This window comes from Pteropus vampyrus, unplaced genomic scaffold (assembly GCF_000151845.1).
Source record: "Pteropus vampyrus isolate Shadow unplaced genomic scaffold, Pvam_2.0 Scaffold14, whole genome shotgun sequence".
NCBI lineage: Eukaryota > Metazoa > Chordata > Mammalia > Chiroptera > Pteropodidae > Pteropus > Pteropus vampyrus.
Window position 1 is genome coordinate 9805969 of NW_011888795.1, and position 23132 is coordinate 9829100.

The following is a 23132-nucleotide window of genomic DNA, read 5'->3' on the forward strand; positions in this document are numbered from 1 at the left end:
ACGGCTCTCCTGCTTCTCTTTGGTAGCACTCAGTAGCTGCAATTACTATGAGAACAAATATTTATTTGTCTTAACTTTTGTACAGAGGGATAAGAATTGATATTTGATTATAATTTAATAAAGCACTTTTACTAAAAACAGTACAACTATACTTTGCTCATTTGATTTATAACAATCTTAAGCAGATTTATTTCCCAGAAAGACCAGACACTTCTTAAGTTTGATAAACTGTGATTTGGCATGACGTTGTTTTTTTTCTTTCAGATGTTTGTATCACGGATCACTGCATATTTCAGGAGAAAATGTGTAATGACCACAGATGACCGTGTCCAGAAGATGAATGAAGTCCTCACCTACATTAAATTTATTAAAATGTATGCCTGGGTCAAAGCATTTTCTCAAAGTGTTCAAAGTGAGTTCATAGACTTCGTATGTACATGTGGTAGAAGGACTTTGTCTTCTTTGCTTCCCGAGCACATTAGCTAGTAGGAATCCCAGTGCCGTCGGATCATAATAACTTACATTCTTATAATATCTTATGAGCTTAACCTTGATAGGGATCTTGGAGACTTGAACTCCTGACCTCATCTCAGAGATGAGGAAATTGAGATCTGAGAAAATCGTGAGTTTTTTCCCAAGATAACCCAGCTGGTTATAATTCATTTAGTTTCAAAGATCCTTGTCTATACTCTCATCCTGCCCATAATTTCGTGGTCTATCCATGAGGAAAACAATCAAGTGCTCTACTTCTGTCCCCCGCATTCTGGGTGCATGTGCACCAGAGATCGTTAGCTGTGAGATCCCGGGGAGGGAGGTGCTGGGAGAAGCACTGGTCTGGGGATCCAGACAGCTGAATTCTGGGCCTAGCTCTGTTACTCTTAAGGGTCTTTTTTGGCTTGTTGTTTTATTTTTTTAAACAATTGATTTATGTTGCATCACAGGGTTCTCAGTGTCTGGCCCTATCATGATCTGCAAATTCAGTGCAGACATAAACATGTTAATACCACAAAGCTTGGAGGAATAATTAGCATAGACTGGGTGTTCAAAAAGATCTCAGCGAAAGTTGGAATGATGGGCCTTAAAAAAGGTGAAACTTAAAAAAAGGTGAAATTTAAGAAGGATGTATTTAAAGACAATTTAAAGTTTAAAAAAGAAGATATAGTTACATGTAAACAATTTAAATTTAAGAGATTTGGGCCGTTAATTGACCATAACCTCATTGTGAGCTAACCTGAATACATCGCAGCTAAAAAGTGAATGCAATTTTTGATTGACTAGAACTACAGTGTTCAGATCAAGGAAGCTATTTCATTTTCACCACTTGGATTGTCAGTTAAACCTTCTGGAACATTGTGTCCAGTTCATAAACTCTGCATATGAGTGGTCAGCCAGAGAAGGTGACCACTCAGAAGTATCTAGCAGTGGATGAAGCTGCTTTGTTAAGTAGTGAGTTCATTGCCAATAGGATGGAACAAATAGATGCTAACTGGACATCTGCCGAACATGCTGTTAGCAGGGTGACTGACTGGTGGTGGTCTCTTCTGCCTCTAGGTTCTATAGTTCTATGATCTTTTTTCTGAGATTCTGTTTTATCTTTCAGCCCCTGACTTTAGTATCTTACCTGTTTTAGTTTGAAAAGAGCCTCCTTGCTCATTGTAGACTTGGACAAGATGTATGATAAATGTTTAAACAGTGAGTTGGAATTTTGGAGTTTTTTTTTTGTTTTTTTTTGTTTTTTGACTAATGAGCTAGCTGAAGGTAGTTTCCAGTGTCTTGAGCTCAGTAATACCTTTAAGGTCAGTGCATACAGCCTCTCATAATTTTTTTTTGTTTTATGTTTAAACATTTATTTGAAAATATCTCACCACTTTATTATCATACTTCCTACGTCATAGTCTTATTGCTCTAAGGTTGCTCTGCTCTGTTAAACAAGGGTATCAGTTTTGCTAATGTTTAAGAAAATCATTCTGCCTACAAAAATTGCATTTCACTCATTTTCTGATCACCGATCCTGCTGTTTGTGTGAAAGCCTCTGTCCCAGTGCCAACATACAGTAGGCACTCCAGTAAATCGTAGTTCCTTTTTAATTCTCCATTACTGTTGTACGGTCTTTCCTGTAAGTACCTAGCAAGGTAAGCAAATAGAATTGTCAATTACAGATACAATGAATGTGTTGGATCCTTTAAACATAAAAAATTTGCAAGAAGAATCAGACTAAGGCAGTACTAATATATGGTGCTGCTTGCTGTTAGAGTCATTCCTGTGATTTGATTCATTTCAAACCTCAGGCTTGGGTACCAGCTTTAATGATAGGAATCGGCAGTCATAGTGATCTAGTCTTTGCATCGTAGGTGTTAAGAGGTCATTTTAAAACCTATGTGTGGCTGAAGACCTACGGAGTCTTGTTTGGTGGCAGAGGAACAATATTGCAGGTTTCTTTGGGCTTGCTTTTTGTTCTTAGAAACCCGAGAGGAGGAACGACGGATATTAGAAAAAGCTGGGTACTTTCAGAGTATCACTGTCGGTGTGGCTCCCGTCGTCATGGTTATCGCCAGCGTGGTGACATTCTCTGTCCACATGATTCTTGGTTTCGATCTGACAGCAGCACAGGTCAGTGAGCTCTCAGGGCTTGGGAAGATTTAGAAATACCCCATACAGAGATGCTCTGGTCCTCTTGTGTCTGGATTTGGAGGTTCTCCCAATAATCAGAAGGTATTTTTTCATTTGTGCAATTAAGCTGAGAAATGGAAGAGTGAGGATTCATCCCTAATGCGTAAATAATGTATGGATGGTTTTTAGTCAGTCCAACGTTGGATTTACTTCTGAAAATAAAGATCATCCTGTGGTTCAAATTTACTGAGAATTTTTACTGAAGGTTTCATAAAAACTATACCTTTAAAAAAATGTATCTGACTCATACCAACATTTGCCAGTCAAGCAGCAGCCTTCCTTAAACCTGAAAGGAAACCGATGATGTCTTGTTATTTTAGTCACATAGCCTAGTCAGGCTGTTTCTTCTCTTTTCCTATTTCTAGGCTTTCACCGTGGTGACTGTCTTCAATTCCATGACTTTTGCTTTGAAAGTAACTCCATTTTCAGTAAAATCCCTCTCAGAAGCATCGGTTGCTGTTGACAGGTTTAAGGTAAGTGGCTCCCTTCTCTTCCATGTCAGGAGCCCTCCTTGGCAAAACTGACTGTTACCTTAATTCCAGTGGGCCACACAGGCTGGCTGCACGTGGCTTTTGTTCACCTTTAGCCTTTTGGCAAGTTGGTAAGAAAGCGGGCAGTGGAGGAGACCGAATTAAGGGATGGAACTAGTTACCTTTTGAAACAAATGTGAATTTTTACCTGTTGTAGACGGCTCACCTAGTTCTGGGCTCCCAGGATTTTAGTGCTTCCCTTCAAAGCTAGTCGCTTCTGCTGGGCCTGACGTGGATATGTGTTGTAACTTACTGGGCCTTTAAGTGATTCAAACCTGGAAGATCAGAACTGCTAGGTAACTGTCAGCTTTTCCTCGCCTTGATCTACCCTCTGCCTCTACCAAAATGCTATCTTCATTTTGACTGGTCAATATGCTAAGCCCTTTTTGATACATTCTTTTCCCTGGCCTGTGGTGCCACTCATGATGCAAGGACGGCAGTAACATGGGATAGCCATAAAACTAGATCATGTTGAGAAGTGCAGCTAAGTATCAGGTTTTTTTTTAAGATGGTTGTTGATCTTGCCTCCAGAATAATACAAATATGTGATACAAGAAGAAGGTGTATTTGGAAGGGTAGAGGGAGGTAGATATTTGAAAGTGGATAATAAAAGAAAAGAAAAGGAGCAACACCTGTGTGGGCTAGGATTCCCTGGCAAAGCTGCTGCATAGAGTAGCTCCTGCCCTCCTGTTAATCATCTCAGGTAGTGAGAACAATACAAAAGCAATGTTGGCAGCTTGAAGGATTTAGGCTCAGGTGTTTGATGGATTAATATTACCTTAGATGTCCGAAAGAACACAGATTGGGTTTTCCTATTAAAAAGAATGAAGAATAGCTTCCCAATATGTATTTATATTCTACTTGTTTACAGTTAACTAGGTGAATTTTGTTTGGTTAAGAAAGCTAGTCTTCAAGAATGCACCCCCAGCCTCAGCTCTCCCTCACCCCAACCTGGCTGTAGAAGGCTCAGAGCCAGAGCTATATAAAAAGAAATGGTCTAATTGTAACCAGAGATTTATTTTGCTTTATTTCTTCTATGACAGTATTCAGCCATGGAAGAAAGCAAATGTTTTGACTATAAATTCGTTCCCCTGTCCCTGTTAGTGAACGGATTTGGTGGCATTTTGGATGAAGAAGTAGAAATTTATAGTACAGAGTTGTTATCCCCTTGTTTCTTGAGAGCTCTTTTCTCTTCACTTAGTAGCAAAGACTTGTATTAGAAGATGGCTTTTTTCATCATAGCTCCTTCCTTGATCCAGGAAGCTTCAGAGTTAATAATGGAAGCAAAATCAGCCACAGTTCTATTATATGCCCCATGAGACTTTAGTCCCATCCTATCTTATTCCTCTTGGCAGTCTCTTCCTCCCCATTCTCTCTCTTTCCCCCTTCTACTTAACCTTTCCTGCCCTCCTCCTTCTAGGAGGATGATAACCCATAGAAAGGCAGTGAGAAGCCACCTCGTGACTTTCATTCTGATAAGACTGTCACCTGTATAGGGTTGCCAGCTTTAGCGAAAACACAGGACACCCGGTTAATAATTGCATGGGACATACTTAACACTAAAAAAAAAATTCATTGTTTATCTGGAATCGGAATTTAACGAGGCATCCTGTATTTTGGCTGGCAACCCTGAGCAGTTCCCCTTCTGCTCAGCAGATACATTCTGATTTGATTCTTCCAGTGAATGAGAGTAGTGTTTTGATGGTAAGTGTCCTGTGGTAAAATTGAGGTTTATGGTTTATGTACCTCCAAGATTCTGTTGTCCTGGCAGGTGCAAATCCAAGTCGATATAAATTCAAGTGTTGTGGGGCCCTCATGTGCCTCAGCACGTCATAGCAGAGTGACCTGAAGCCGAAATCCTCCTGGGAGGAGTGTGGGGCTACAGGGAGCCTGTGGGGAAGAAACTGTGAAAACTAGAGGCTTGAGCACATTTTTAAATAATCCACTGAGACTCACAATATCCTTTTAGTAACTCTTTAGGGCCGAGAAATGATGAGAATTCTGTCAACGTATGGTTTTACTCTGAAGGTGTTCAGAATATCCAGCATGTTATTCTCAGCCCAGTCTTCCAGGAAGGCTCTGAACAAACGAGACCAACAGCTGTTTTCAGAAACTAAACCTAAGATTGGCCAAGAGTAAAGATTATTTAGGAGATTTAGATCCATAACACTTCTAGGAAGATTGAGGATTAGGAATGTATAGGAGGAGTGGCGATTAAAGGGAAGAAAAGAGCAAGCTTAGAAGTACAGGATCTGGCAGAAAGGGCTTGTTCTTGGGGAAGGGGATTATATATGTTACATTTAATAGCACTTTCAGACTTTTATTTATTTATTTATAACATCTACAGCACCCGGTATTCCTAGGTGGTCTCTCATCCAAGTACTAAGCAGGCCCGACCTTGCTTAGCTTCCGAGATCAGACGAGATCGGGCACGTTCAGGGTGGCATGGCTGTAGACTTTCAGACTTTTAAAAAGTTGGGGGTTCTCAGTAACTAAGCAAAGAGTTCTGATCCAAGAAGTCATCTTTTTCTCTAAAGACTTTCTAATTTTTTAAGTATTTTTTATTAAATTTTTTTTTTTTTAATTGTGACTCTAACTGGGATAGCATTCTTTAGAGAAGATCAGTGGTTTAAGAGAGTTGGGTTCAAAGTCATGGGCACATATAACTCCTGGGCTGAGATTTATTTTGGTCAGCGTTTCAGATCTAATTTCAGAAACACTTAGCTTTTCAAGCGTTCCAGTTTCCTTCCCTTAACATAACTCAGTGGGACCCTGGGAATGAATGGGAGGAAAGAGTCTTGTTCACTTCCCAAGGATGTTTCTGAGGGAGAGAACCCTTCACTTTCACGCAAGTCTGTTCCTTCAGTTGTTTGAATTCTCACAAGTTCCAAGGCAGAACTTTGAAGACGTGAGAACTTATTGGCAAGAGGATGTACTCTACCATCGAAAAAACCCTAGGTACTCTGTTCAAACCCTAGGCCTGTTCACAGTCTCAGCTCAGCCTGTCTCCTCAGACATGTGCCACGTTGTGGGTGAGGAACGTGTACAGGCTTTGAGGTGCTGCAGGAGTTGTCTGGAAGGGAAGTAGTGATGACAGTCTGTAGGAGAGCAGCATGCCCTTTGGTTTTTCTGCTTACACTTTCCCACTGATGCTCAGCAACTCATGGGTGAGGAAAGGGGGCTGCATATGGGTTAGCTAAATGTCCTTTGGTCGCATGCGACTGGTAGAAAAAGAAAATCTCGTTCGGCATGTAATTGGTAGTGTAGTGTTGGGCCATTGATAAGGCCCTTGTCCCTCCTGAGGGTGTCCCCACACCCCCGTGACCTCTTACTGGGCCTGAGGCTGGGCTACACTAATGAGCTACCTTTTGCCCTTCAGCTTCCTTCCACTGTATAGCCTGATGTGTTTTGCTACGTGAGTGTACGCCCTAGGCTTGTCTCCCTGGTCTTGATCCAGTGTCTCATCTTTGCACCTCTCTCACAACTCCTATCAGAGTTTGTTTCTGATGGAAGAGGTTCACATGATAAAGAAAAAACCAGCCAGTCCTCACATCAAGATAGAGATGAAAAATGCCACCTTGGCATGGGACTCCCCCCACTCCAGTATCCAGAACTCACCCAAGCTGACCCCCAAAACGAAAAAAGACAAGAGGGCTGCCAGGGGCAAGAAAGAGAAGGTGAGGCAGCTGGAGCGTACTGAGCAGGCGGTGCTGGCAGAGCAGAAAGGCCACCTCCTCCTGGACAGCGACGAACGGCCCAGTCCTGAGGAGGAAGAGGGCAAGCACATCCACTTGGGGAACCTCCGCTTACAAAGGACGCTGTATAGCATCGACCTGGAAATCGAAGAGGTAACCCCTCTGCCTCCCTGTGCCATGTCTATCTACCAGGTGTCTACTCTGGCAAGAGCAGGCAACTGCAAAGTACTTTGTGTCTGGGACTGATTTTGAACTAATGAATAGATCTGACCAGTTCCACCTCTAAAAGGAATATTTAGGCATTTAACACTAGACATGAATAACAACTGATAACAACTGATCTCACGAGACACTCATTTACAAGCAGGGAAATAAAGCATTCAAGTGGACTTTCCAAGATTTTGCCCTGAATAGATTTCTGGTTATTATAGCTGTATGCGAGCTATAATAATTATTTTTGATTATTATAACTCTTTGTAAGCATCTCATTATCGCTAGGCTGTGCATAGCACAGAACCTGGCACATAATAAGTACTCTCAGTGCTACTATTATTGGCAATTTTGTTGTAATTATTTATTTTTAATATAAGTAAAGGATCATTATGGTATATGCTGTCACATAGCCCAGGCAGCATAGGACTAGAGTCTCTCAGAGGCCCTCTTTTAGTAGAGTGGCTGGAACAGAGACTCCAGTTTCAAGGCTTTTAAAGTACACAGTATGACTGGGGACCAGCACTACGTTGAGGACTATGTCCTCCAGGTCCCAGATGTTGTAATTGTGTGTGTGTGTGTGTGTGTGTGTGTGTATTTTTTTTTTTTAGGTGAGGCAACCCTTGGTTGACCTCACAGATTGCAAGGACCTTGTCAGCTTACAATTCTTTATTTATTTTTTTTATTTTTTACACCTACAGCACCTGGTCTTCCTAGGTGGTCTCTCATCCAAGTACTAACCAGGCTCGACGCTGCTTAGCTTCTGAGATCAGTCAGGATCAGGCTTGTTCAGAGTGGCATGGCTGTAGACTATATTCTTTCATTTAACAGCCATTTTGGGGGTGCCAGCTCTGTGCCAGGCACTGTTGTAGGGCTGGGATATAGCAGTGAAAAACCAAACAGACAAAAATCCCTGCCCTCTTGGAGCTTACATTCTAGTGGGCAAAGACTGACAGTAAACAGGTAAAATATAATAGTTTCCCCTTATTGATGGGGGATACATTACAAGACCCCCAGTAAATGCCTGAAACCATGGATAGTATCTAACTCTATATATACTGTTTCTTCCTATACGTACATCCTTGTGATAAAGTTTAATTTATAAATTAGATACAGTAAAAGATTAACAATAATAACTATTAATAAAATGGAGCAATTATAGCAATATGTTATGTGAATGGGGCTTTTCTCTCTCCCTCTCTCACTAGTAAGTTTTATATTCTTCAGTCCAAACCTATTCCTGAATCTGCATAATCATCCTTTACTTTCAGGAAACAGCTTGGTGTCACTCGTTTCAGGGGATCTATCCTTGCTGAAGTCTTTGTATGGGCTCAATGCTTTCTGGTGCAACATGGTGCCGTCAGTCAGAATACACTTTCTGTGTAGGTCTTCCACCCACAAATTTAATGTCTCTTCTATCTTAACTAAGCATTCTCATACACTGTCACCATAACTTTTATGGTTTGAGATGTGGCAGCAAAACTAGCATGGATTTCTTTTTCATTCTTCACAATTTCAAGAACAGAGGATTCACTCTTACCATAGACCTTAGCAACCTCAGCTTGCGATTTTTTTTCCCTCCCTATTAACTCGACATCTTTCACCTTTTCACTTACAGGAAGCACTTTACAGCTTCTCGTTGGCATATCTAAATTTCCAGCATTAGTACTCTTGCCCTTTGGGGCCAATGTTGAGTAAAGTGTAGGTTACCTGAACACAAACACTGCAGATAATGAGATAGTAATATGGAGACAGTTGATCTGATAACCGAGATGACTGCTAAGTGACTAATGGGCAGGGAACTTGTACAGAGTAGATGTTCTTGACAAAGGAATGATTCATGTCCAGGGCAAGACAAAGCAGGATGTGAGATTTCACCACACTACTCAGAGCAGTACACTATTTAAAACTTATGAATTGAATATTTCTGGAATTTTCAATTTATTATTTCGGACCACAGTTGACTGCAGGTAATGAAACCACAGAGAAAAAAGGGAAATCTTGCATAGGGGGAACTACTGTATGTTGTTTGTCAGACAGTGTCAGACAGTGATAACTGCTATGAAGAAAAGGAAGAGAGTGCTGGGGCAGGAAGCAGGTGTGGCTGCAATTTAAATAGGTTGCCCGAGGGAAGCTTGTTTAAAAAGTAATATTTGAGGGAATGAGTCATATGGTTATCTGAGGTAAGAGGAGCCTTTCACATAGAAGGAACAGAAGCTCAAAGACCCTGAGGCCCATTACTGGAGCAAAGTGAGCTCTGGAGAAAGTAGTCCATGCTGAGGGCAGAGAGGGAGTTAGGCGCCAGAGCCTCCTGTAATGAATGACTTTGGCTTTACTCTTAATGGGAAGAGAAGCCATTAAGGGTTTGGAGCAGAAGAATGTTATGATCTGACTTCTGGATTCAGAAGAATATTTAGAGAAACAAGGAGAGAAGCAAGAACAGTTAACCCAGGAGAAACATTAGGGCGTTAGACCAAGGGTGGTGGTAAGAAATATTTATTTGCATAACTGGAAGTATGGGGTATTAGGTTCTAATGCAATATGTATCAAATCAGCAAACGACCAGAAGCGTGTTGCACAGACCCAGAACTAGACTGTAGAGAGAACAGAAAGCTCCAAGCTCTTGAAAGCTATAACCAAGAGGGGGAGATGGTCTTTGGTGAGACCACTGGGAACAACTAGTCTAGTTCATCATTGGAGGGCATTCGAATCAGTTTTTTTACTTCAGCGGTTAGCAACAGGCATCTTATTTAATAGAGATTATCTTAATTATTAAGGCAGTTCTATCACATTGCTAATTAGCTTATTAGAGGATTGGTCCTCACATTCAGCGGAAATTTACTCTTCTACTTTATATCTTTTGCTCCTCATTCTGCCCTTTAGAGCCCACATTCACATGATAGAACTTTAGCTATTTGAAGAGAGAGGCCATAATTCTCCCTGCCCCCCGCTTTAGGGAGGAATTTAATGTTTCCCGATGTCTTTGCTTACTTCATTGTGGATATCTTCTTTAAGTTACCAGAACAGAGTTTTCACTTTGTAAATCTAATTGACTTGAGCAGAGATTGAACCCATGATTTGGTATCGTTATTATTACCAGGTCGTAATCTTTCAAACTCTTGGACCATGTCAAAAGCTTTGTTTGTCCAACATACTTTGATTAAGTACCAAATACTGTACTTGATTCTACAGAGATAACTTCTTCCCTCAAGTTGCTCAAAGCCCAGTGAGAGAGACAGTATTAGTTTAAGTAACAAGGCCAAGATCAAACAGTTGTCAAGTGCTGGTGGAGTTGGGATTCAAATCAGGACCCAGAATCCATGCTCTTTCTACACTGCCACTCTTTATTCCTTCCTTTGCTATGAGACTTGAGCCAGTACAGATCACCCTGTTAAAATCATCTGTCTGTTCTTGAAAAATTTTTAACAGTGTCCATTGAGAACTCGTTATTTTGCCAGAGGATATTCAGTTAATCGCAGGCTTGGTTTTCCACTTTTATGTGGGGTTGATGGTATGGAAATTCCTCAGATCCTTGGAGCTGTTTTGGAGAAAAATGGAAGCAACAGTCCATATAGTTTTTATGAAAATAACTTACTGACCCCGGAGAAAAAAAATCATAATAAAATAAATTTTAAAAAGTCCTGTAAACAACAAAATAAACAAATAATCAAAACACATGGATCACCAACAAAGCAGGAAAGGGGCTGGGTTTTATGAACGGGCTATAGGGTACCTTAATGTGTGTGGCATATTTAATTTTTCCAAAAGCTTACACATCTGTTGCCTCAGTGTATCTCCACAGAAACCCTATGAAGTAGGTGGCCGACAAGGGAGAAAAGAGGTAAGTGACTTGCTGGGTGATCAGGAAGGCAGTTCCTGTACTGATAGACTGCAGTTAACATTCTTTTTTCCTCAAAGAAAATAGGAAGTTCCTAGAGATGAGTGGGCAGTGGTCCCTTAATGACCTTCCCTCTCGCTCTGTGTTTTTTCCCAGGGTAAACTGGTTGGAATCTGTGGCAGTGTGGGAAGTGGAAAAACCTCTCTAATTTCAGCCATTTTAGGTCAGGTAAGATTTGCTTATTGCCCTTGGCATTTTGTTTCTTCCTCTAGACTCTGCTTAGCAAGGGTCTCAGAGAAAATGAACTTGTTTCCTGGAGAGAGTCAGGAAAGGTAGAAACAAAATGAACCCTTAACAGCATTGTGTCTGGAGGGGGCTTAGCGGACATGTGTGTACACTGTGAGTTATGGTGTTTGAGAAGACAAGCTCATATGTGCAAGTACTGCGTAGGCTGGTTAACGAAACTTTGTTCCAAGCTATAGCATCCCTAACCTAAGACAGATTGTCAACTATCAGTCCGCAAAGGAATCCTGAAAGAGGATAAAATGGACAAATCAATTCATATCAATCACTGTGACCTAAAACACAACTCAAAGCATAGAGCTCATCATGCAGTCTCTTCATGTTGGAGTGGAGGGTCCGCCGTCATTGTGTGGTTGCTCTATAATACTAGTTGATGTCTAACTGGAATTTTTTCCCCTTTAGTCCTCATTTTATAGAAGCATCTGGTCTAGCCAACAGCCTGGAATAATTCTGTAGATGAGTTGGCCTGCTCTCATATTGAGGCAGGGACTAGCTCTAAATCCTTACAGCATCCTCCCCAGGGGATTCTGAAAGGGCCTTCCACTTGTGCTTCCCTTAATTAAAACAATTTGCAATTAGGAAGAGAAGATATAAAGTAGCTTATAGCTTGCTGACTGAAGTGTTTGTTCATTCACGTCACGGGTTGTGCTGGGCTCCCATCACACATAAGCAAGGAGAACTTTGATTTTTTTGCTGCTGTAGAACAAAGATGGAACAAAGGTGAAGTCTAGATTTGAGTCCAAAAAGCATCCAAAGAAATTGCCAAAACTTTTAACTCCATTGTGGAATATGGGTGGTTCTGTTGGCTTAGGGTGATAGTTTTGCATTATGATGCCATTGGATGGTGTCTGTCTCCCTAGATGACACTTCTTGAAGGCAGCGTGGCAGCCAGTGGAACCTTCGCTTATGTGGCCCAGCAGGCCTGGATCCTCAATGCCACTCTGAGAGACAACATCCTCTTTGGGAAAGAATTTGATGAAGAAAGGCAAGGAATGTTTGGTTTCTGTCATGCTTTCCATCTTGGTCATGTGAGACGCGAGACAACCCAAGTCAGCAGGCTCTTCTCAAACCACATCCCTGATACTAGGTCTCTTTGTGTCCTTCAGATACAACTCTGTGCTGAACAGCTGCTGCCTAAGGCCTGACCTGGCCATTCTCCCCAACAGTGACCTAACTGAGGTACAAGTCTTCTGCCCCTGATGGGGAGTGTGTTTTGCAGAGAGGATTCTGGCAGGGCTGTGCCAGAGCCACCTCCTAGGAGTGCATGAGAGAAAAACCTACAAAGTGAGATTCATTTTCCTTGGGACTTTATGTTAGGAAGTACTTGTACCTCAGGACAAGGATTATCAACACTCTGTTTTAAGCATATAAATATTTCATATTTCAGATGGATTTTAAATCAAATCCCATTGGTTCAGAGTTAATATTTTCTACACAATTCATTTTTGGAACCATAAGTCAGACATGTGCACATCGAACTTCTTTCCTGAACCTCATTCTGCCAACTAACTTCCTTACTCAGACACAGCCTGTAGAGAGCCCACTTCAATTAGAAAGAAAGAGGCCTTTGCACAAATCCATCTTCCTTTGGTTCTCTGTCCTCAGGTGGTTTTCAGAGGTGTGTCTTTGGAACTGGCTTATTAAGCCTGTCTCCTAGGACCTGCTCTGGATGTCTCTGGGGCTAGCACTTTTATTCAGCTGGTTTCAGTTAAATTCCTCAAACTAGATTTGGTGGATGATTTAATTGGTTCACTGGTTCTCAAAAGACAGTCCCTAGATCGGTAGCATCAGTGACACTGGGAACTTGTCAGAAATGCAAATACTCAGCCCCGACCCCAGACCTGCTGAATCAGAAACTCCAGGAGCGGGGCCCAACCTGTTTTTACAAGCCTTTCAGGTAATTCTGATACCTGCTTAAGTTTGAATTTATTGAATGTTCTTTTAAGGACAAGATTTTTAAAAATTACAGAGCCAGTTTCCATTTGACGATTTATTCACGTATCCATTTAGTAGCATTTAGATCCCCCTTTCTTTTGGGTATTAGTGGAGAAAAGGGTGGGGAGGTTTTGCAGAGGGGAAGATGCAAGAACGGATCAGATACAGTACAGAAAGAAGGATGACAGTCGTCACTTGTGTTCGTAATACATGCACTATTAAAAATGGCTTCAATCCCAGGGTGTGCCAGGGGAATTGGCCGTGCTGACAGCTTTGTATGCCATGTTTGGGTGTTTTAGTTTCTATCCTTTAGGGCTCTCGAAGTGTTTTAAGCAAGTGTGGGACATGGTTTGCTTTATGTTTTGGAAAACTTTCTGCCCATAGAGAAAGGACTGGAGTAGGGTGCCCAGTAGGGAGTAGCAAGGCCAGATGTGGGATTGATTAGTAACTAAACGATTGTGGGAGAGAGGGAGGCATCTGAGCTGTGACTCCCTCAGTTCCAGTGTGGACCCATCATAGTGGCCACTCATCCCAGTGGGGAATTCAGTAGGAGGAAGTGGTTTGGGTGGAAGAGAGGAGTGGTGACTGAGATGATCACTAAGCCCAGTTCTGGACTTGAGCTTTCGGCTTCACTGTGCTTTCTGGGCTTCTGTAGATTGGCGAGCGAGGAGCCAACCTGAGTGGTGGCCAGCGCCAAAGGATCAGCCTTGCCCGGGCCTTGTACAGTGATCGCGACATCTATATCCTAGATGACCCCCTAAGTGCCTTAGACGCCCACGTGGGCAACCACATCTTCAACAGTGCTATCCAGAAGCATCTCAAGTCCAAGACAGTTCTGTTTGTTACCCACCAGTTACAGGTATGGTGCTTTCTTCCCAAGGCTGCCTACTGTGGCTTGAGAAATCAGAGTCAGGGAGGTGGGCTTGGTCCTTCTGGATACCTCCGTGAGCTCCTAGAAGTTCCTGGAACCAACAGTGTTCGTTTCCTCAGCAAATAGCCCCCTGGTCCATTGTACCAATAAAACTTGTTGTACCTATGTATAAATGGCCATCCAAATTAGAGATCCTTGGAGCATGTTAGCTTCTGCATATAAATCAGTAAAAGGGGTAGGCTGAAAGTAGATTTTGGGTGAGATAGTTTGGAAAGCATTATATTAATATCAATGTACAAGTGGGAACTGTTTAAGGAAAACAAGATTTTCTCCTTCTGCCATTCCATGCCAAGAAGCCACTTTGGAGAGCAGCTTAAAGATGTTGCCATCTGCTTTGCATCTATTGTCAAATTTAAGAGGTTAACCCCCCGCCCCATTCTGCCACAGAAAGTCAGTAATTATGTGTACTTCCGAGTGCAGTCAAAGGGTATGAAGTTTAATGCAAGGCTCCCGTGGCTCCACTAGCAGATTTATGTCAAAAACTGGAGAGACTGCTCTTGGAACTACATCACAAGCACAATAAACTAAAGCAGAGGTTCTCAGTCTTGGCACTATTGACATTTGGGGCCAGATAGCTCTTTGTTGTGGAGGACTGTGCTGGGCATCCCTGGCCTCTACCCACTAGATGGCAGTAACACCCCTCCCCCCATTCGTAACAACCCACAGTGTCTCCAGATATTGCCACATGTCCTCTGGGGGGCTCAATTGCTTCCAGATGAGAACCGCTGAACTCAGGTTTGGGTGGTTGGATGTATTTGCACAAATATCAGCAACACTGTGTTATCCCCGCCTTCGTCTTTAGTATCTGGCTGATTGTGATGAAGTGATCTTCATGAAAGAGGGCTGTATTACAGAAAGAGGCACTCATGAAGAACTGATGAATCTAAATGGCGATTATGCTACCATTTTTAATAACCTGTTGCTGGGAGAGACACCCCCCGTTGAGGTAAGATTCATGTGGTGTTTGTGTGTAGCTCCTCCTTTCCAGCAAGGGAGGCATGACCTTAGTGAGTGGTGGGGAGATCTCAGCTGAATGCAGTATGTATCTAATTGACACAGCTCTATTTTTTGGTGTCTGGACTGCTGTGCTTTAGTTGATATACTGGTTCTACTCTAGGAGAGGATTGTGGGGCTGGTGAGCCATGGACTTCTGTCACTGAGAACTTATTACTAAGGCAATGACAGGGAGAAGGATATGGGCTCAGTGTGTTGTTGACATAAGAAACATCCAAACCTGTAGAGAATTTTTATAAGAATTTATTTGAGCCAAACCGATGGCATTGCTGGAAAGCACGATCTCAACCATCTCAACTACTCTAGAGAATGAAAGTTTTGCAGTTTCTTTTATACATTTGGAATTAAGGAAGGAATGTAAGGAAGATTACGTTGAGGTAGGAGAAAGTAAGGTGGTGATTGGATTACAGAGTAGTTAATAAGATTGTGTGTTCTCTTGAGGGTGGTTATGCTTTCAAGGGGTCTGGGAAAGAGGATTACTTCCAGCATTTCAAATGTGTGTTAACCTACATATACAAGAACAATGGACAGGGCTTGCTTAATCCTTTTTTCTAAAGAAATTATGTGCTTGGGGCATACTATGCAAGAAGATCTACCCAGTTAGGAATTTATGACCAGATCACCCTGTGAAGTTACTTTCACTTAGATTTATTACAGCACCCCTTCTTCATTCACAGTATATTGTTCAATCATAGTTTCAAAAACTCCTTCAATTCTGACTGAAGCATATAAAGCTTTTTTTTTTTTTTTAAATAAACAACTAAATAAGGAGCCAGAGAAGAGAAATTAAATATTGCATACATTTGAAAATGATTCATGGTATCTCGGCTGCTGATATGGCACTCATTAACTAACACTTATTATGTCCCAATTACTGGATTAGGCACATCATAGAAGTCATTCTGTTTAGTCATTTTAACAGAACTCTGTGGCAAAATATGATTATTCCTCACTTCTGTAGTTGAGGAAGGGGAAGCTCAGAAAAGTAAAGCAGTTTGCTAATCTTAAAGAACAAAAGTCAACCAAGTACATTTGAATCTCTGATTAGCTTTATTAAGCAATTCATGAATTGGCAGCATCTCATCTAGCAACTAGAAGGGGATCCTGAGGAGCTGTACAGAATGGAAGGTTATTAAGGTTATTATAGGCAGAAAGAGGGTGAGAGAAGGAGGTTAAAAGAGGATTATGTCAGGCAGAGTCGCCCTCCCTTAGAGGAAGGCAGGGGGTTTTACCTGGCAGATTACTTCACGAGTGCTGATCAGGAAATTCCAGACTGAGTGGTTTAAAATTATACTCCTGGGAGAGGCCGAAACTGCAGTTAGGTTGGATACTAAGTCTTAGTGTAGCTTATTAGCAAAAGTGACTCCATTTTGGGTCTGTTGTCTCTTTTTAACACTAACAGGGGCACTTTGACTCCAAAGTGCTCTTTCTGCCATGCTGCCTTGCCTCCTGTGGTGACACAGAAAGATGGCAGTTTTCTAAGGCTTTACTCTGTGCTTCGAGTTAGGCAAACACAAGGCGTACTTACTCAGAGCTAACCAAAGAGCCTGTTTTTCCTTCTTGACAACCTGCTCTTGTATGAGCTCCTCATTCTGTGGTTACATTGGGTCCTAGGGGTACGCTCAGGCTGGGCTAAAAGCCACTTTTTAGCTACCAGATCATGAGAGGGATAAAAGCAGACAGTTATTGAGACCATTTCAGGGAGTCTTTGGGTGTCATCCTGTTTGATTTCAGGTATAGTACTGTTGTAGCCCCCAGCCCCCGATAGACACACGGACCACCAGAAATCAGTGAGTTATAGGAAACACACTCTTTATTCAGCCAGCTGGGTCTGCCAGGAGTACGCAGATCCCAAATTAAGCAGCCCCGAAATGTAGAGGTACAGGGTTTTTAAGCCCTAAACCCCATTCCTCATTCTGTCTGAACACAAAAGTCTATTTTTCTTCTATTTACTAACTGTAAACCCACAGGTCGATTGTGCAAGTGGGGAGTACAGAAACAGAAAGCTTATTGTTAGAATGTTATGTTCCCATGGGTGATAACCTATGTTCCCATGGGCGATAGCCAAGCAGTAATTTTTCAGCCAGCACAGTACAACTAACTGTACATGACTGATGTGTTCTTGGACTTTTGGGGTAACTCGCATATTCCAAGCGTCATTAGTAACTTCCATAGAGACACCCTGATGCGGATTTGGATCTGTGACCTCTCCCTATGACTGTCAGAGTACTCCTCAGACTATGTCCTCCTTACTATGCACAAGGAGGAGGGAATTAGAGAGAGAGAAGCTAAAATATGAAATGTCCAAGGAGCCAAAGACTTTGAGAGTCCGTGAGTTTGGTGGAAGAGCATACTTCCGGTTTGTCACTTAACTTCCCTGAGCTTCAGTTTCCTCATTTTAAAAATGGGGATGGCACTTGCCTCTTAGAGTTGTTGCATCAATTAAATGAGATAGTACGTAATGTTCGTACCCTAGTAAGTGGTCAGCAAATGGTAATTTTCTCTTTACACAGTGCATTTATTCATACATTTCAGCAAATAGAAAATTTATCCATCTTATGTTCCAGAGGTGGTTCTAAATTTTATGTTATTTTTTGACTTTTTTCACTGTTAATTTAAAAAGTCTAGTTGGAGAACAAATTGGGGTTATGATGCTGACTATGATATAGAATTAAATGTAGTAAATTGTATTAAGAGAATTTCCTATGTTAAGATATAAGAGGAACTTGGAAAGGAGAGTGTGAAGTAGTTTCTCTTATCTCAGTTCCAATTTGATGAATGTTTACTAAGTCTCTAGGTGCCCTGTTATGGGCAGTTCTGTGTGTTAGGCCCTATGTGGGTTATAACCACGAGTAAGGCATCATCTTTCTCCTTGAGGGGCTTATAGTCAGTCACCTGGGGAAGACCACTGGGCTGTGCTGTTACACCAGGTCACATTTATAGCAACATGCTGTATTAGAGTGCTACGAGCTCAGTGCCTGGGAGAACAAGGGAGGGGTGAGCTTTATTCTAGAGAAATCTGGGTTGCCTCAGGGAGGGTGTAAAATTTGAATTCATTTGAGTGGGGACAACTTTGAATGCGTTGGGACAAGGGGAGGGGCATTCCAAATGAAGAACCAGTGTGGACCAAGGTACAGAAGAGGGAGAAATCACAGTGTGATGTGAGGAATGGCAGGAAACCCAGTGTGGCTTGAGAGTAAGAGCCACAGGAATGGGAGGGGACTTGCAGAGTTAGGCTAGGGACAGAATGTGGCAGTCTTACAAAACCAGACTGAGAAGTTTATCCTGGGGTAGCAGTGGGAAATGATCAGCTCTTCAATTTGATTTAGTGATATGGGGATCAGAGATGGGAGGAATGGAAATGGCCCCAGCCCTAATGCTTTGGACAAATTGGAGTGGATAAGAACGACATAAAGGCTACTGTGTTAGGTCTTCAGTAACTTTGGGAAGAGCAATGTCATTGGAATAACAAGGTAGGAACCCATATCTCAAAGACTGAAGGAGTTGTATAAGAAATGTATAAGAAATGAGTATAGGTGGCCTTATTAAGAAGTCAGTTGTGTCTCCCTTCAATAATAGCGGCAGCTCCATAGATGATTTTCTGGTATGTCCTATGGACATTTGTACAAATGGCCATATCATAACTGGAGGCTTTTTTTTTTTTAATATTAGATTAATTCAAAAAAGGAAACCAGTGGTTCACAGAAGAAATCACAAGACAAGGGTCCTAAACCAGGATCAGTAAAAAAGGAGAAAGCAGTGAAGCCAGAGGAAGGTAATGACCTTTTCTGAGATTTTACATTTGTCATTAAAGTATATCAGAAATTATGCCATGCAGTAATTCCTGATGTTTGATAATACTGCAATTGTAGAGTACCTGGCCTTATATTCCTGAAATAAAAAAATTCTTGACAGCGGTCCCCAACCTTTTTGGCACCAGGGACCGTTGCTCCTACGAGAATCTAATGCCTAATGATCTGAGGTGGAGCTGAGGCAGGATGCTAGCCCTGGGGAGTGGCTGCAAATACAGATGAAACTTGGTTTGCTTGCCGGCTTCTCACCTCCTGCTGTTTGGTCTGGTTCCTAACAGGCCACGGACCTGTACCAGTCTGCGACCTGGGAGTTGGGAACCGTTGTTGTATAATATTGGGACACCATGAGGCACCTTTCATTTGCTTAAACAGATTAAGGCAATAAGAATGGCCTTTAGTCTTGTTTCTGTGAAGGCAGGGTCAGGTGTAGGTAATTATGGCTGAGTCATCCTGAGTAAAGAAAAATTCAGTGGTAGGTAGGGTTATACCTGTTTTTCCTGTGATTCACTTCTGCTCTTTAAAAGTCAGTGCCAACCAAGGCAAAAGTGTTCCAGCTCCAAAAGACTGCCTCTGTCCTCAGCAGCTCCCTGTTAGAATGGTACGTGCCTCTGAGATCGCAGCAGTACTGTGGTGAAGAGTTACAGCTGGGGTTTTCCCTACCTGCTTTTCCCTATCCAGAGTCCTCAGTCCTGTTTTGTGTTTGTTTTTTTGTTTTTTTTTTTAAATCTTTTATCATATCAACTGAAACAAATCCTGGGAGTTAGAAAAGCGACTTACAAAACTTGGGTGTTTTCACCTTGGTCAATTTTAAGCTGCATGTCAGATTGCCCCCCCCAAAAGAATGCAGTCTTGTTTTAAAGCTCTCTTTCTATTGTGTCACCTCCTCACCTGAGATTTGAATCAAAGACCTCTCCGGAATTTGCCCCTGTTTTTAACTTCCTTGTTCTTAAAACTGCAGCGAATGTTTGATGATAAGAGTTGACCATTCTGGTTTACCACTCACCGCCTTTTTTTTTTCTTTTAATAAACCACATAGCAATTTTGAATTCAGGTAAGATAGCTTCCTCATTCACACTAAACAGACACAGCACAGAAGGCTGAGACAGCTGTCAGTTCCTGCCAGAGGCAGTGAAAAAAAAAACAGAGAGAATTTAGGGAACATTTATTCTTATCTACAGAGCCATTAACCTGGAGGCTCACAGCTGTTAAAACTCCTGGCCTGTGTGGCTTGTTCCAAGATAATTAAACTGTATGTGATGAAGAGGCAGAGGCTTCCTGTAGGGCTGTTTGTATCCTCCTGTCAGTATCAATCACCTGACCACACTAGGGAGCCCATAGGAGCTATCCTTGAATGTTTTCTCTTTTCCTACAGCATTCACCATGGCCTACTGAATTTACCTCCTGAAACTCCATCCCCATTGCCATGACCCTGATTCTGGCCTTTATTATCTCATGCCTAGTGTTAACAGCTGTCAATCCTCCATGGAGATAACTGAGAGCAGACAGCTTAGAGATACAGTTGAAAACAAGAGACCAACTTGCCTTCCTGCATGGAGCCTTTCAGTGGTCTCTCCTCATTTTCAAAGCAGCGTTTTTATCTTTTTCCTCATATGGCACACATAGAAAATGCTGTTATTTGTGTGAGACACTGGGATGCATGGAAGAAGCTGCTCACTTCCAGAGGTGACTAGACTGGCCGTCCATCCTAGAGTCCCATCTAGTCCAACACACACCTTTAGGCCATTCTCTTGAGACGTTCTTATCTGAAGGATAAAGTTCAGATACCTTTATCCTCTGACCACAGCCTGCCTGTCACCCTGATCTGGTTGCCACCCTGCAGGCACACAGCTGTTCCAAGCCGACTTGGTTATCTGTACTTATTGCCTTGTTTTTTTCCCCACCTCTGTGCTGATGCTCATGTTATCTCCTCTGCCCACTGTTTCCCCGCCTGGCCGACTCTGGCTTACCTTTGAGATGCACAATGGACTACACAGAAAGTCTTCCCTGAAACCTCCCTGCTGACCACCCCACAGTCCTCCCATGTAGGTTACATACACCTCCTGGATGCTCCCATGCTGCCTTGGACATATCTGTAGTATTGTATGTAACACATTTTATTATAATTATGTGTTCATCCGTCTATCCTACTAGACTGTAGAAGGATCCTCAGCCAGATCTCAAGGGCAGGACCTGGTCTTAATCTTCTTTTGGCTCCAGGGCCTCATCCTGGCCCTGGTTCATAGGAAGTGCTTAGTAAATGTTAAATGGATGAATGAATGCTTCTAAAAAAGAGGTCATTCTGATTTGGAGCCCTTTGATTGTGTTCTTCTATAGTTACTTAGTTTTGGATAAGTAGCTTTTTCCTTCTGAGTTTGTGTTCCTTTTTTTCTTACCTAGGGCAGCTTGTGCAAGTGGAAGAGAAGGGGCAGGGGTCAGTGCCTTGGTCAGTGTATGGTGTCTACATCCAGGCTGCCGGCGGCCCCTTGGCTTTCCTGTTCATTATATCCCTGTTCATGCTGAATGTGGGCAGTACTGCCTTCAGCAACTGGTGGTTGAGTTACTGGATCAAAGAAGGAAGTGGGGTAAGGCTACTTATTAATGGGAAAATTGTGTCTAAGAATATGGCCATCTCTCCATGTTCCCTGGCCATTCTTAAGAAAACTTATCTAGTTTTTCGATTAAAAGATAAGATGAACAACGGTCACCCAGGATGAAAAAGATGAGTCCCTAACGTAACCTCACAAGAGTCTTTCTCCCTGACCAATTCAGAGTGGTAGAGCTTATCAGTAGCACACCTGTGGGCTGTCTGCCCTGGTCCATTGCGGGGCAAAGCCTGCCTCGTGTTTGCCACACCAGGTCCCAAAGCCATTATCCCATGCGCTCCCCTTGAACTGAGAAAGGCCCCAAATAGGATTTCTTGGCAGTCCTTAGGAGCCTTGCCCCATAGAGCCTTGCCTCCACACAGAACACCACGGTGACTCAAGGGAACAAGACCTTCGTGAGCAGCAGCATGAAGGACAATCCTCACATGCAGTACTATGCCAGTGTCTACGCCCTCTCGATGGCCGTCATACTGATCTTGAAAGCCATTCGAGGAGTGGTCTTTGTCAAGGTATGCAGTAGTGGCCTTTGCTCCTCTTCTCCCTGGTGACTATGTGCTCAGGCTTCAGCATGGCATCTCTCGGGTTTATTTTGAGGAGGGAAGCCCCTTTGAAGCATGATGGCCTTTGCTGAAATGACCTGTTTCTCATTAGCCTCAGTCTTTTCATATTGGCCACCTCCTCTCCTTCTTCCGTGGCCATTTCCCTTCTGTTTGGGGAGTGGGTGGATACGTCCTATGGAGTAGGAGCAGCCTGCCTGAGTCCCTGGGTCTCTGGGCCCTGACCACTTTGTGCTCTTTTCCTTAGGGCACACTACGAGCCTCCTCCCGGCTCCATGATGAGCTTTTCCGAAGGATCCTTCGAAGCCCTATGAAGTTTTTTGACACTACCCCCACTGGGAGGATTCTCAACAGGTTTTCCAAAGATATGGATGAAGGTATTTCTCACTACTTCTTTCATGCTCTGGAGCACAGGCCGGAGCTCATGGTGCCCTCCAGCCTTCTGGATGACTCTCTAGATATGCATGTCTATCCAGCCTTAGATTCTGAGAGCACAGTGGCTGCTGGTGTTCATACCAAACACATCTTAATTTTGGCATTTTCTCCAGGTTGCTACTTATATTTAGGCTAAGGGCTCATCCGATTTTCACCTTTCATCCAAATTTTCATTCAATCTTATTTAACCTAAAAACGAGTTCAGAGGATTGAGTTAGCATAAAGGCCTTAGAGATTCCAAAACGTTTTTTGGAATCTCAGATTTACTTCGGAGGTAGTATATTGCTTTCTGGACACCTATAACCTCTGCCGGGTTTTCTGGATCCTGCACAGACTGTGCCAGCACCAGAACTTGAATACTTCCCAGAGCCCAGAATATTACTAATGCCACCTGACATTTATTGAGGGCTTACCGTGTGCCGAATGTCCTACATGCCTTATCCTAATCCTCACAGCAGCCCTATGAGGTGGGTATTGTTTCACTCACCGAACATATAAGAAAGCCGATGTCTAGAAAAGTTAAGTAACTTGCCCAAGGTCACACAGCTCTTAGATAACGAAGCCGGAATTGAGCCCAGGTCTTTTAACCCCAGAGTTAA

General features: G+C 42.5%; 1 protein-coding gene and 2 pseudogenes across 2 annotated transcripts in view; 1 reads left to right on the forward strand and 2 right to left on the reverse strand.

Annotated features, from left to right (window-relative positions):
- The window catches only part of ABCC5 (ATP binding cassette subfamily C member 5), a 71230-nt gene that overhangs the window by 26106 nt on the left and 21992 nt on the right, over positions 1-23132 (forward strand). For both annotated transcript variants that reach the window (XM_023526195.1, XM_011382561.2), the window contains 13 exons: positions 265-412; positions 2462-2610; positions 3036-3143; positions 6695-7048; positions 11100-11171; positions 12107-12231; positions 12353-12425; positions 13837-14040; positions 14915-15058; positions 18799-18901; positions 21336-21520; positions 21904-22050; positions 22346-22475. In XM_023526195.1, coding sequence (XP_023381963.1) covers positions 265-412; positions 2462-2610; positions 3036-3143; positions 6695-7048; positions 11100-11171; positions 12107-12231; positions 12353-12425; positions 13837-14040; positions 14915-15058; positions 18799-18901; positions 21336-21520; positions 21904-22050; positions 22346-22475 — 1942 coding nt within the window. The remainder of the gene's footprint in view (positions 1-264; positions 413-2461; positions 2611-3035; positions 3144-6694; positions 7049-11099; positions 11172-12106; positions 12232-12352; positions 12426-13836; positions 14041-14914; positions 15059-18798; positions 18902-21335; positions 21521-21903; positions 22051-22345; positions 22476-23132) is intronic.
- LOC111734387 lies at positions 5539-5657 on the reverse strand (annotated as a pseudogene).
- On the reverse strand, positions 7798-7916 carry LOC111734232 (annotated as a pseudogene).